This window comes from Aspergillus neoniger (assembly GCF_003184625.1).
Source record: "Aspergillus neoniger CBS 115656 unplaced genomic scaffold BO87scaffold_32, whole genome shotgun sequence".
NCBI lineage: Eukaryota > Fungi > Ascomycota > Eurotiomycetes > Eurotiales > Aspergillaceae > Aspergillus > Aspergillus neoniger.
In genome coordinates this window covers 360,014-372,961 of record NW_020291160.1, presented here as the reverse complement: position 1 = coordinate 372,961, position 12,948 = coordinate 360,014, and the positions used below count along the sequence as shown (strand labels likewise).

Sequence of the window (12,948 nt, the reverse complement as noted above, 5' to 3'; positions counted from 1 at the left end):
GACTTAGTCGGGATTTTAACTACGAACCTTTCTGATCCCCCTGCGATAAGCGATAAATACAGTATCGAAAATACATACAAATTTACTAGTACCAAAAACACGATGAAAATACCAATTACTACCTCACCACCCACTTTGAGGGCTGAAACCACAGCCTGCATCTCGTATATGCATTCTACCGCCTGCTCTGTACAACATAGACAACCTGATTAATTATAGCTCATTGCCGACCGTGGCTGCACAAGGTCGCATTATTTGCCTTGTAACATTCCAACAACGCTCACGGGGACCACCGAGTCGTTGAGACCAGCGTTGGATCGATACAGCATCGGATAAAGATACGCAGGAAACGACCAGACCAAAAAGCTTCCGACCCAGAGAAATCCAAATATCCGTTCACCGCGGGACGCCGTCCAATTGCGGGACGGCCCGCCACCACGAAGTATAACAGAGTAGGCATTGACGGCCAGATCTTCCAGCATTAATCCGAAGGCCTGTGTGCAGAAGAACTGTACAGCCCCGGAGCTAGATGGCGATAGCCCCGACGACAGGTCAATGAGTAAGTGCATGAAAGCTGAGGTTGCAAACACCATCACGACCTTGGCATATCGGTTGGCAAGCGTCCCTGGCTGGAAGCGAAAGACATCGCGTGCGAAAAATCGAGAGATCGTACGGAATTTGTGGGAATTTGATTGGTGCCACACGCGACTATGCCGGTATTAGTCGATACCGAAAAAGAAAAGAACAGGGGGTGTTTACCTCCAAAGTCTTCGCAGGCTATACGCATCCGACAAGGCTCCGTAGAATGGAGGCCAGTCCTGCGGCTTGCTCCACCTCGCAAGAACACTGGTGAATGCAAAGAGATAATAGAAACCACCCTGACTGGCCAATAAGCCTATGCCAGCTGCAATGCCCGAAAAGACTCGAATGACGATCTCTTCCGTAGTGATTTGAGGAATTCTACGAAACAGCGGCACCCGAGATGCAATGAGGAAGCGAGATCCCACCTCAGGATCGCCCATCGAGCCGAGAACATCGAGGCCCAGGTAACTGAGGAGGATAATTCCCGCAGATCGACGGAGGAATGCGGCTCGGTCGCAGGTGACCGCTTCAGGAATGTGGTGCACCTGCTCAGGCGTTCCAATGCATCGCGCATTGAAGGCCGCCCAGATACCAAACCGTACACGGGCCACCCAGGTCGAAGTTAGCGTCTTGGGCGACTTCGTCGGGGAGAGGTCGACAAATTCCCACCGTGTTAACAGCCCTATGTCGACATAATGGAGCAGTAACATGACCGAATAACCGCCTGCGAGGCTGGCCCATGGTGTCCGAACGAAGTATCCCAAGGAGGTGGAGATGCAATGGCCAGTGCATAGTGCGATAATCACCAATACGCCAGGCCTCAGGCTTGACAGGGCCGGGGTGAATCCCAGAGTGGTCACCACCACGGCAGTTTGAAGAGCAATTGTTAAGAAAGGATTCAAGGGCATTCTCTATACTCTAACGCTGGTCTTTGGGGGGGTTGCAGCTGTCGCAAAGTAATAGCAAAGAGCGGACAAAGCAGGGAGGTATCGAATGTATTGTAGGTCAAGGGAAGATCAAGTCTTGTGAAAAGGGGGAATAGAAGCTGGCAATGTATCTTTGGCCCAACCAAACAAAGAAGCAGGGATTATTGGACACTTATTGGCCTAAAGTTGGGGCAAATGACTGAGCAAGGGGGAAACCCTTGCATCCTGGTCCAGGTGATGGTGGGTAGTCACAGCCTTCTTTCATTGCAAGATTTTGAAAAGAAAACAAAGTACCCGGTAAGGCTTGCGTTACAAATGTCAGTGGCCTGGACACCGTTTTTGCATAACCGACGCCTCGTCCATTTCAATTAGTGCTTACTCCAGACCCCACCTGTCGATCAATTACCCTACCCGTCTCACCTCATATTGTAATTTATAGATTCATCGTCATGAATGAGAGTTGAGACTTATTCCAGTGCAAATGGATGAATAGCCTGATCTGGGTATCTGAAACACTCTGCACACCTTGAATGCTGTAAATCATACTTTCGTTTTCGCCCCCACTCCTCTTCCAAGTTTCTATACCTGATTACTATTGGTAAGAAGGGCTTCTCTAAGCCTTAGTGATAATCCATCGGCTTCCCTACATGATCTCTCGCCAGGCTTTTCAGAGGGTTGTGTGCTGCTGATGGAAGCAATGATGCAATGACGGGAAATTGGGTCAGATGAAGCCTACAAGGCATCCACTGTTACCGTCAGATGTGTCCTCGTAGTTTGCTTACCTTGACTCGTAAGATATCGCTGGGGTGAGATTTGACGATCGTGATACTATCAGTGGTGACAAGCACATTACTCGTGGGTTGCTTAGGGGCCAAGTGATCAGGAAGAATAGTGCTAGCTGGGGAGTAGCAGGTTGTAAGATATATAAGCATCTCTGCAAGTACACGCGGAACTGTCCAAGTTGAGCTTGACTTCCAACGGCACGAGAATTAGCATCAGCTCTGACCATGCTTGCGGATATGATTTATAGCAGCAGCCTGGCACTATGCCAGATGCTGGATACCAGGCGCACGTCTTACATTGTGGCGACCCTGTGTATTATTTGGCAGCTGATCAAGCTGCTAAAGATGTATAGCAAGCGCCCGGTATGCATGAATATCTCCCTCGCTTTATACAGCTTTAGTACGCGATCCAAAATCATCCACGCTAATGTCTTCAAACCCATAACAGCTCAACACTTACATCGGGGGTACCTCAATTTTATTATTCGGGAAGTGGTTCGCCAGTCTCGAGTTTGTGGTCGATGGGGCAGGTACGGTCTTCAGTCTCTATCAGAGAGTACGCAACTCCATTTCTACTGATCTGCTCTGAGATTCCAACTAATCGCAAGCAGTTGGGACGTGATAAGTCCTTCGCGATTCCCGCTCTCAACGAGTATCAGGTATTAGTCTCTTCCGAGCAAAAGGTCCGGGAGCTGGGGGAGAGCGCGGAGAGCGTGCTTTCATTCCACACGGCCATGGAACAGGTATGGACAATTTTTGACGTACCTAATTTTACTGTGTCTGACAGCGCTATAGAGGATTCAGCACAAATATACCTTGTTTGGCTTCCAGCACAACGATATAGATCCGAATAACGATATTGCTAAGCGTGTTATCAAGGTCCTGCTTCGCATTAATTTACCTCAGATGCAGCAAGGCCTACAACCATTGATCAAAGATCTGTTCAAGCAGGAGCTGACAGATAGAGACTCGGATGGTACGTACACTTTAGCCATGATGATAGACAATGGGCATTTCTGATCCTGTCAACAGGTTGGAGTCAAGCAAGTGGATTTACCCTAGCTAAGCACCTTGTTACACGAATCAACAATTACGTTCTCTTGGGTGAGAAGCTGGGTGAGAAATATGCCATACACCACTTTCTAGCAAGCTATAACCTAACGAGCCTTTAGCTAGCGATCCAGCTTTCGAAGATGCTGTCAATCGGTACCTTCAAGACGTCGTGGTAACCATGGAACTATGTCGCCACCTCCCATCATTCCTAGTTCCGTGAGTACTGCTCGGTTGCATATCCCACGTAATATACTGATTTTCCAAGGTTGGTGGCACCAGCCATGATGCGTTGGAGTGGAGCTATGCATTTCATCGGTCGCGCTGTTACTGCCGAGGTAGAAGATCGAGTTAAGAGCAACAGCACATCCCAGGATCCCTCACCGGTGAGTCAAGAAGCTCTCTCTCTTATCGTTTCGGGACTAACTTACCTGTCATGATAGTGTGACGGCATGCAGTGGGTAATAGGTTCATCCAAGACTCCAGAACAACGAACAGTATCTCGACTAGCCCAACAAATAATCGCTATTCTCTTTGCCTCCGTGCATCAAATGGCCGCAGTTAGCATACCAGCCCATACTAAACCGTCCCAAGGCTAATCAGCCAACAGGCTCTGGTTTACGCCATGTATGACTTGTGTCTCCATCCGGAGTTTATCGAGCCGCTCCGCGAGGAAATCAAGCATGCGCGAAGCGTGACTAGCTATGAAGATCACTTTGATCGGTTGCCTTTGATGGACAGCTTCCTACGGGAGTCTGCCCGACTCAGTCCATTAGATGCCTGTGAGATTCCCACATATATCATGCGCAGTTTACTTCAAGCCTGATAACTAAACCCCGTTCATTGACAGTGTCAATTCAACGGGTGGCTCTGTCACCCTACACTTTCGCAGACGGCACGCATGTCCCAACCGGAAACCTTGTTGCCGTTCCTCAAGAGGCGATTATGCAAGACCCGGAGCATTATCCGGATCCAAAGAAATTCGATCCATATCGGTTTCTGGCGGTAGATGAAGCGGATGGTTCGGTGAGAGCTTTCCCAAAGTATACAGACGTGCATTGGAACTATCCCTTCTGGGGTTCGGCGAAAAAAGCATGGTAAGCATCACAATAAGTTAATCAAACACTCTATCTGTAGCTGATAGGCCATGATGACAGTCCCGGTCGGTGGTTTGTCTCGAGGACATTGAAGCAAGTTCTCAGTTATGTGATTATGGAGTACGATGTCAAGCTGGCGGATGAGAATGCATCACGAACCTTTGTTTGGACCACGGCTATTGTGCCTCGATCTAGTACAAAGTTGATGTTGCGAGCGCGAAAGTGACTTTCATTTCTATAATTATTACATAATATACGAATAACGACTTTAAACATACTCATCTGCTCCATACTCTTAGCCATAGATAAACGCAATATACGATACCCGTCACTCTAGCCCTCCATCAAAGTATTAACTAGCAACAAAGCGTAACCTCCACTAAAGCAGCAAAACTTCCTTGGTTTGGTTTACTACCAACCCCTCAATCAAACCTCACCACCTCCATCCCCGTCACCAGCTCCCTCAACTCCCCCTCCGCAGGATACCTCTCCACAAGCCCTCTCAACTCCACCTCAATCCCAGCCCACACCAACTCATCAACGCCCGCTTTCCTCCTAGAATACAAGCTTATCCCCGCCGGCGTGAACATCGACTTATTAGCAAAGACAAGCAGCCACTCGTCATTGTCTGCTCCGCCCCATCCCAGAATCTCCCACTGCGCACTCACCATCCGCAGCCATCCGCTACCCCGCCACTCCATCTGAATCGGACCATGCTGTTTTCCGGCTGATATAGCTCGGTCCGTTCCGGTTGTGGTCTTGACTGAGGAAGAGGATAGCGTTTGGTAGGATGTCTTGTTTGTGAGGATGGGGGCGGGTGAGGTTGTAGTGGCTTGGGAGAGCGCGCTTAGGGGTAGAGTGTCTGGTGGAGTGTTGGTGGTGGTGTCGGCGGTTAGTGTGATTGTGGGGTTGCGTTTGTCGCTCCAGAAGGGACTGGAGGATCGTGTGATGTACCAGGTTCCGAGGATGTTTGTGGTTGGTAGTGGTGGTGGTGGTGGTGGTGGTGGTGGATGTTCATGGCTGGAGTGGTGGTGGTATTTTTGGGGAGCGTGGATCATGATGGGGTTTGGTATATGGAGGTTGAGGGAACTTGGGAGGGGGTGGTAGTAAGTATCTAGAAGTGTAGGGATACGGAATTATGGATTGGCTTCATTGAAAGGAGAGGGAATAGATGAGTATTTATATTACTACTACTGAAAAGGATATGTACCTTGGAGCGATCAATGTACATCATACCATGCACTCAGGCTCTTATGTCGTCAACATACTGACAGGTAAGTATGACAGGATTAGCCTAGCTTGGTACCTATATGCGGGTTTGAAAAATACGTACTGTTTTACCCTCTCTCTCGATGTTGTGCCGGTATGCATACGGTATGGACCCCATTCGTTTTTCTCCACTCTATCCACATCCCTGCCTCGATGATTACTCTCTGCTTGCAATGGGCCCGGCAAGCTGATGGTGATGACGATGGCGTTGTTCTACCACAGGAACATAGATTAGCTCCGAACGAGAAGACGAGTAAACTCTGACAATATAAGGAAGCTGCAAGCAATCTGGTGGGTAAGGTGCATTGCCATGTTATCAATGTGAAGCCCTGCTACGTCCTCATATTCCCTGCCATGATGATGGGTTCAACCGAGCGAAATATGCATGTGCTAACAATCATTCTATATCTATACCTGCTGTTTTCACATTGATTCAGCCTCTGCTCCCTGCGCTATCTCAAATCTCCTTTGAATTGAATATCCACAGTCCTTGATTTGAAAAAATGTGATCCGCCCCGATCTATCTCCTATCATCAAGAACTCTTCTGTTGCTATAGCATATTCAGCCTGGTAGTCAAGAGGCAAAAGTATTTTTTCGCGACCAATGACAACCCACTGGTCTTCCACGGCGAGATCTAGATCACATGCGAATATCGGCGCAGGATAGAAGGACCTAACATCAACCCGGCCCATGTCCGTCTCTATTGCTGTGCCATCAGGGGTGAAGTGTAACGATTTGGCGTATTTAGCTGAGGCATTGCGTGCGCCAATTAATGTTCCTGTTTCCACTTCCCACAACTGTATAGTTTTGGTTGGGTAGTACGAGGCACAAGCCAAAAGCTTGCCATCTGGAGAGAAAGTGATGGCTTGGATGTGATCGAGATCCCTGAATGATGCTATAACGGTACCGCTGATAGTGTCCCAGACCGATATACGCCCGCGAGTGCTTGCGGATGCTAGAATTGAGCTACTTGGTGACCATGCCAGATTGATCTGTTCAAAGCCGTCAGAGACACTTTCGCTCGATTCACTCAATAGCTTCATGTAGAGCTCATTATCTGGAACGTTCCAAATTGAAATTGCTCGGTTTGACATGACGGCGGCCAAAAGTCTTCCATCCGGGGAAAATGCCAGTCTTTGGACTTCATCTCCGGGGTCCATCAAACATCGGTACAAGTTGCCAGTCTCCATCTCCCAGATCCGTATCAAGACACCCCTTTCGTCACCGTTAACATTCTTACTGGCAGCTTCCTCTTCCGTCAATGGCTTTTTAGCATACCACTTGTCCTCCCACTCAGCTTGTGCAAAGAACTCACTATTTGCACTAAATGCAAAGGTAGGAGTCAATTTAAGACTCCGTTAAAAATGCTTTGCCATATCAAACAGGTGGGAAAGCATCACCGCTGTTTTACGCACATAACCAACCAACAGTCACAAGACTGAGTGATCCTTGGGAGGTAAGTATCATAGATTGAATGAAAGACACAATCATAACACGATCACTGCATGGGAAGCGACTAAGCAAGAAGATGCATGATAGACACTATATGAGAGCTTCAAAGGGCCTATGTAGATTCCAGTAAGGATCTATATTAAGAGAAAGACAAAAGCAACACCATGCTTCTTCAAACGGGCTTCAGATTGTGTTACTATCAATATCAAAACAGGACGCATTGATGACTGGGCCAGCAATACATGGTATAGTCGTGTCTGAGCCTCAAATCACAAAGAATCAAGCCATATATCGGGCTATATCTACTCATTCAAATGAACAATATCATGTTTTATGCTATATAATACAAAGGATTGATACTCATCTACACCCATCCCCCTCTCTATTCTGATTTACATCCGGCATCGTCTCCGTGGTAATCTCCACCTGTACATCTTTGAAGATCCTAACTCCACTATGCATCCTTCCTCCGTTCTCGGCAAGCTCAATATCATCCTGTAGCTGTGTGAGACCCTCCTTTCGCCGGGCTCGGCTTCCACCAGTATAATCATAAGTGTAGCTGTGATAACGACGCGCAAGACTGCTGTTTTCACCGATCAAGCGAGGGGCATAGCGGCGCAGGAAGTGGCGGAGGAATGGGAGGCAGCTGCAGATGATGGCAAAGTTGGCTTCGATGTTGCTGCAACACAATTAGAGTGTGTTGTTGTGACCGGAGTAAGGAACTTACATCCACAGATCTGGTCGACCAATATTGTAAGTTGGGTCAGAGGAATTGAGAAAGGGGATCAAAGTGATTAGACGGATGATGCCGGTGACGAGAGTTCTACATAGTCAGCAAATGACGCGAAATCGTGAGGGAATACTCACGCGCAGCCAACCATGAACATCAGCAAGAGGCCTAGCTTCTGTATCCCCGGCATATTCAGCCCCAACACCGTCGGAATGGGTACCAAAATCAACGCAATATCAGAGATGATGTTCAACACGGCTGTTGCAACGTACAGCGCATATTGATTAACACATGTCCCTGTGACAGATATATCCCAGCCTTTCTGGATTGGATGGCAGCCGAAAATGAAGGCCAAGACAAGCGCAAAGCTGTAGCTACTGACCACAAACGCGATACCGTACAGAATCCATTGTTGGTACCGTTTTTGACACAAAATGCGGTAGTAAAGGATAACCAGGCTAATTTTTGCAAGCGCAAGAGCGGGTACGTAGATGATGGCTGCGGCGAGAACGACCTAGATACATTAACTTGGTTTGGATAATGTTTCAAAGAACATACCTTGACATATACGTCATACACTGCAGGTGTCACATTCCAAAAGTGGACTCCCATGCCCCCATGTTTGTATCCATCTGACATGTTAGTAGAGTGATAACCAATGGCAATATGCACTTACAGATGGCGCATGCCTGGGTTCCCAGAGAGAACACCTGGAGCAAGATTAGTGGAATAGCTTCAACTCCAATCGCTGTGGCAGCCTACCCAAGCAAGAATAATAGACACTGTAAAAGTCAGATAGACTCTTCACCATTGAGACCCTAACATACCATCATCCCATCCGAACTTGTGCAGCAAATGTGCTTTGGTATACACTCGCAAGGCTAGGCAGCTAGTGTTGATGATTAAGCCCGCCGAAATCACCGCCATATTTGCCGTATACAGATGGCGATGCGAGTAGTCAAAATCGTACGTCTCCCCGGGGGAAGGGTCCGCCATTGTAGTAATGGCCATCTTCAAGTGGCATTGAAGGCCAACAGCCTCTCATTGGAACCTCACACTGTCATAAATTATAGAAGGGTTCCAGAAGGGAGCTTATGCTCTATGAGGTGCCCCTGAGGCATGGAAGGCCTAGTCGACGGCACAGACAGAATAGAGAGAAAGGATTTGTATTTCGATCATTTTTGTTTTTCTTGCTTTTTCACTTCATGGACAAGCGTGTTGTGTGCGCTTTCCAACAAGGAATGTGCTATCGAAAGCTTATGCACGCTCTCCCAAGACGACAAGGATATGCGCATCCTTCATTAGCAGCGGTAAATTGGACCACATGCCGAGACTACGACGATTAACAATAACAACTCCGCCAAGCTTGGGGGACTTTTCCGGTGCTTGGATAGTGTCATCCGTGTGGAGCGGAATAATATGCCATCGCGTCCGGCCGTCGTCCAGGTGAAAGCCTGGCCGTCCAAAGGCCCGAGGGTCGGCGGGTGTAGGAGTGGAAAGGATCGGTGGTGGAGCGCCCTAAGTACGGAGTAGAGGCAAGCGAACGATCAGACCGTGCTAGTTCAAATCGCGTTGAAACGGCTCGTGCTGGCTTCATTATCGGCTCCACAGCGATGCGGGTTGACTGCGCCGCAATTTCAGAGATGCACTAAGTCTGCGTTAAAAAATGGCGCAGCCTAGCAAGGCGAGATGAGGGTGGAGCATTCGTTGTCTCATTGTCTAATCTATCCCATTCTTTTTGGTGCTCTACTGTACAAAGCGCTTCAACTAGTCGTAAATTTCTTGGAGATGCTGCTTAAACCTGGCTGATCTTGAAGCCACCGGGAACCTGTACCTGGAACACTCCGTCTGGATCATACTTCTTGGCCACGCGGGAGATGAATTCGACATTCTCCTCGCCATAACCCTTGAGAGGGTTTTGCGACTTGTCGGCGTAATTGAGGTAGATGTACTCATTGTGCGCCCCAATGGACTTGGCGTACTCGTCAACCTCCTCCAGGATCGACTGGCCAAGACCGATGAAAAGATCGTCGTCCCTTGCATCGTCCCAAGCGTAGTCGAATAGTATTTCTGCAAACGGATTAGTGCTGCGCTAGGAACAAGGTCGGGTCACATACGGATCAGGTTCTCATCAAATCGCTCCAAGCCCAGAACATTGCCACCCTTCTCCACGCTGTGCTGAGCGAAAAGCTTAGGCCAAGGCTGAATGATAACATCCATCGCCCAGTAGTCACTCTTGACATGGGCCTTGGCCTTTTCGATGTTGTTGTTGTGAAGGTCGATCGCCTTGCGAAGGACTTTGATGTCGTTCTTGTAGGTACCGGTTGTGAAGATATCCCTGAGTTGTGAGCTGTTAGCGACCCAAGCAACAAGAACCGGCTTCAACACCACCAGCGACGATCTCCTCAGGAAGGTGGCCTCTTCAAGGGAAAAAGACGACTGAAAATGGCTTTCTATTAGGGACTGGCTTACCGGTATCCCGCCGCCTGAACCAGCTCCTGCGTCAGGTTGTAAATAGTAGCAAACCGCATCGTGTCAGTGGTGTTTGGAATACTCGTAAATTCATGGAATGCAGGGGCAAAGGCAACAGGTTTGGTATATTCCAGGGCATCCGCAATGATGTTCTGCCCCGTCGTTGAGCTGTACTCCCACATCCCGATCCAGGATGCGTAGGGGTCATTGTGGATGTTGTTGGTAAAGTTTACTGCGGCTGAGAGCTGTCGTTCGGTGGTCGAATTATCATAGACGACCAGTCCACCCCAAAGCATATCATGAGGCAACGTCTTGAGGTCATACTTTGTGACGACTCCAAAGTTGATCGATCCACCCTTCAACGCCTTGTACAGATCAGGATGGCTAGTCCGGTTGACATTGACGATCGATCCGCTAGCGCGAACGACTTCAAAGTTCTCGACGTTGTCACAAGCGAAGCCTACACGTGCGGTGTAGAAGGTGTTTCCACCTCCAATCAGGAACCCACCCACGCCAACTGGTCCACCGCGTCCGCCAGGCACAGTGACTCCATAAGGATCAAGAGCCTTGTAGACCGCCTGCCAGCGCGACCCCGGCTGGATAGATGCAACGCCTTTATCCTTGTGGTATGTGGTGCTGTTCATCATGGACAGATCAATGGTAACGCCCTGCCCGATATCTGCTGCACCAGGCCAGGTGGTATGGCCACCACTGCGCACAGCAAATGGGCATTGTGTTTCGCCGGTTTGGGTCAGAGTCGAGACAATGAGCGAGACATCCTCCGTTGTGTGCGGCTGGACAATACACGTAGGATCGAGCTGAACATTGACCGCAAAGTAAGACGACACGGACTCATTGTATGCCGTGCTGCTAGGATAAAGGACTTGGTTACGCAGGGAGGTCGCTTGCAGAGCGGCGCACTAGGTAACAAGGCTATTAGTACACCCACTAAGTACTGAACAAAAATCACATACACAAACTTGCGTAGAACCAAGCCCGAGGCTGGCCTCGGGCAGAATGCTAAGGACAGGGACTGCCACACTGGAGACCTTCATGTTGAGTTCGTCTATTGGAAACGCTTGGGAATATTTCCTCCGACTGTGTCCCTCAAGATGGCTACACTATCATAATATAAGTCGAAACGCTGCAGCAAGCGGGCTAGGGAATACTCCTGCCCTTAGTGCATTATCGTAGCGGATTCCCCTTGCCCATATTTTAACATAGCCGGAGTGGTCCCGAGTCGCAACAAAGTACATGGCTACATGGGGCAAGTCAGCCCGTATGGCACGATTGAAATTGGAGTAGCCATGGACGGCGTGTGTAAAGATTTCCTGTGGAGTAGGCTGTATGAAGCGAAGGAGTTCATGTGCGAATCCCCATACGAGCATGTCGATCAATTGCCGTCTGCGTTGTAGGACACGCTGGCAGGCCCCAAATGGCGATTGCACCGGTGGTTCAGATTGTCTACAGAGTAATAACTAACCGAGGCTTGATTTGACGGCTGGGCGGCCCGGTTAGTGGGTCTCTTATTGACAGGCACCTTCCCTTCGCTGTGGAGCTCCCTTACATAGTGGGAAAGCTAGTTGGCAGCATACTATATTCTAGTGTAGTCCGAGCGGACGGGGAAACCAATCCGGAGAATCAGACAGCCGCCTCGCCGGTATCTTTATCATGAAAAGATACTTACCATGAAAAGATCATAAGAAGAGCGAAAATGGGGAGGTTATTGAGTATAAAACAAGGCGTAGGTCGAACAGAGCCAGGGCTGAAGATGTTTCCCACGAATCCGCACGGGTGCAGGGATAGGGGTCAATGGGCGCGAAACACTGCCTAATCACCTAGTTGACAGGGTCCTGGCAGTCTGCTCAATGAGAAGGCGTTGACTTGCGCTCCGTACTCGTTCTGCATTCATTACCCCCTCCATGGGTTCCACCATCACCGTCGCATCTCCGAAGTTCAGCCAGCTCTCGCCTTCTCATCGGGCCCGTCATTTCTGTTTGCTCCCAACCGCTTTCTACAATTCTCCACTTGGTAAATAGGTCTGCTGTCTAGACTCGGAATCAATCACCGGCTGTAACCTGTCTATTCCGATTTGGCTTTATTCGGCAAAATCCCGTGTGTTATGTGGCCGGATGCTGATAGCCAGAATGCTGATATATTACCACTTATTGCACACGAGGCCGGAGATACCTTGGCAACATATTGCAGATGTGAATCTGTGGCGGTAGCAGTGAAGCGCACATTCATTTTGGTTGATTCAGTGCAGACTTGATATAGCGGAAGACTATGTAAGTAAGTCACTTCCCTCCCTTGCCACGTCCATCCTGATTTCGAGGATGTTATACATCTTGTAAAATATTTGCCTTACTGCTTAAGATGAGCTAGGCGTAGTGGCTGAAGGGTAGGCCGCTTCGATTTTATATCTTGGATGAAGTTTATGTAGCATCATCGTGCTTTGTAACTGTAATCCTTATGTGAAGTTCTGAACTCTTCCTTTGGTGAGCCAGAATGGAATTCGTCATGAACACCTTTTTGTGCCGCTGTTCGTCCGACCAATCCTGGAGAGCGAGCTAATTGGAATCAGCCT

The 12,948-nt window shown here is 48.8% G+C and overlaps 5 protein-coding genes across 5 annotated transcripts; 1 reads left to right on the top strand and 4 right to left on the bottom strand.

Annotated features, from left to right (window-relative positions):
• Positions 1-36: 36 nt before the first annotated feature.
• On the bottom strand, positions 37-1,614 carry BO87DRAFT_418573 (wax synthase family protein). Its single transcript, XM_025626894.1, has 2 exons — positions 760-1,614; positions 37-708 (listed from the first exon to the last, which is right to left on the bottom strand). The coding sequence occupies exons 1-2, from the start codon at positions 1,488-1,490 to the stop codon at positions 252-254; spliced, it is 1,188 nt and encodes a 395-aa protein (XP_025476505.1). The 5' UTR covers positions 1,491-1,614; the 3' UTR covers positions 37-251.
• A 1,021-nt stretch (positions 1,615-2,635) lies between these two features.
• BO87DRAFT_444367 (cytochrome P450) lies at positions 2,636-4,663 on the top strand (the record flags this gene model as incomplete). Its single annotated transcript, XM_025628132.1, has 11 exons — positions 2,636-2,653; positions 2,739-2,846; positions 2,902-3,033; positions 3,086-3,266; positions 3,323-3,406; positions 3,463-3,559; positions 3,609-3,726; positions 3,784-3,900; positions 3,951-4,122; positions 4,191-4,437; positions 4,498-4,663. The coding sequence occupies 11 exons, from the start codon at positions 2,636-2,638 to the stop codon at positions 4,661-4,663; spliced, it is 1,440 nt and encodes a 479-aa protein (XP_025476504.1).
• BO87DRAFT_379426 (uncharacterized protein) lies at positions 4,658-5,613 on the bottom strand. Its single transcript, XM_025624030.1, has one exon. The coding sequence runs from the start codon at positions 5,493-5,495 to the stop codon at positions 4,860-4,862; it is 636 nt and encodes a 211-aa protein (XP_025476503.1). The 5' UTR covers positions 5,496-5,613; the 3' UTR covers positions 4,658-4,859.
• A 1,906-nt stretch (positions 5,614-7,519) lies between these two features.
• BO87DRAFT_365970 (uncharacterized protein) lies at positions 7,520-9,160 on the bottom strand (the record flags this gene model as incomplete). The annotated part of the gene is made up of 7 exons (XM_025621819.1): positions 8,717-9,160; positions 8,652-8,671; positions 8,566-8,599; positions 8,448-8,521; positions 8,027-8,403; positions 7,887-7,982; positions 7,520-7,838 (listed from the first exon to the last, which is right to left on the bottom strand). Exons 1-7 carry the CDS (start codon positions 8,898-8,900, stop codon positions 7,520-7,522), a joined length of 1,104 nt encoding a protein of 367 aa, XP_025476502.1. The 5' UTR covers positions 8,901-9,160.
• A 524-nt stretch (positions 9,161-9,684) lies between these two features.
• On the bottom strand, positions 9,685-11,473 carry BO87DRAFT_418570 (FAD-binding oxidoreductase; the record flags this gene model as incomplete). The annotated part of the gene is made up of 4 exons (XM_025626893.1): positions 11,336-11,473; positions 10,362-11,281; positions 10,007-10,239; positions 9,685-9,959 (listed from the first exon to the last, which is right to left on the bottom strand). Exons 1-4 carry the CDS (start codon positions 11,414-11,416, stop codon positions 9,685-9,687), a joined length of 1,509 nt encoding a protein of 502 aa, XP_025476501.1. The 5' UTR covers positions 11,417-11,473.
• Positions 11,474-12,948: the final 1,475 nt, after the last annotated feature.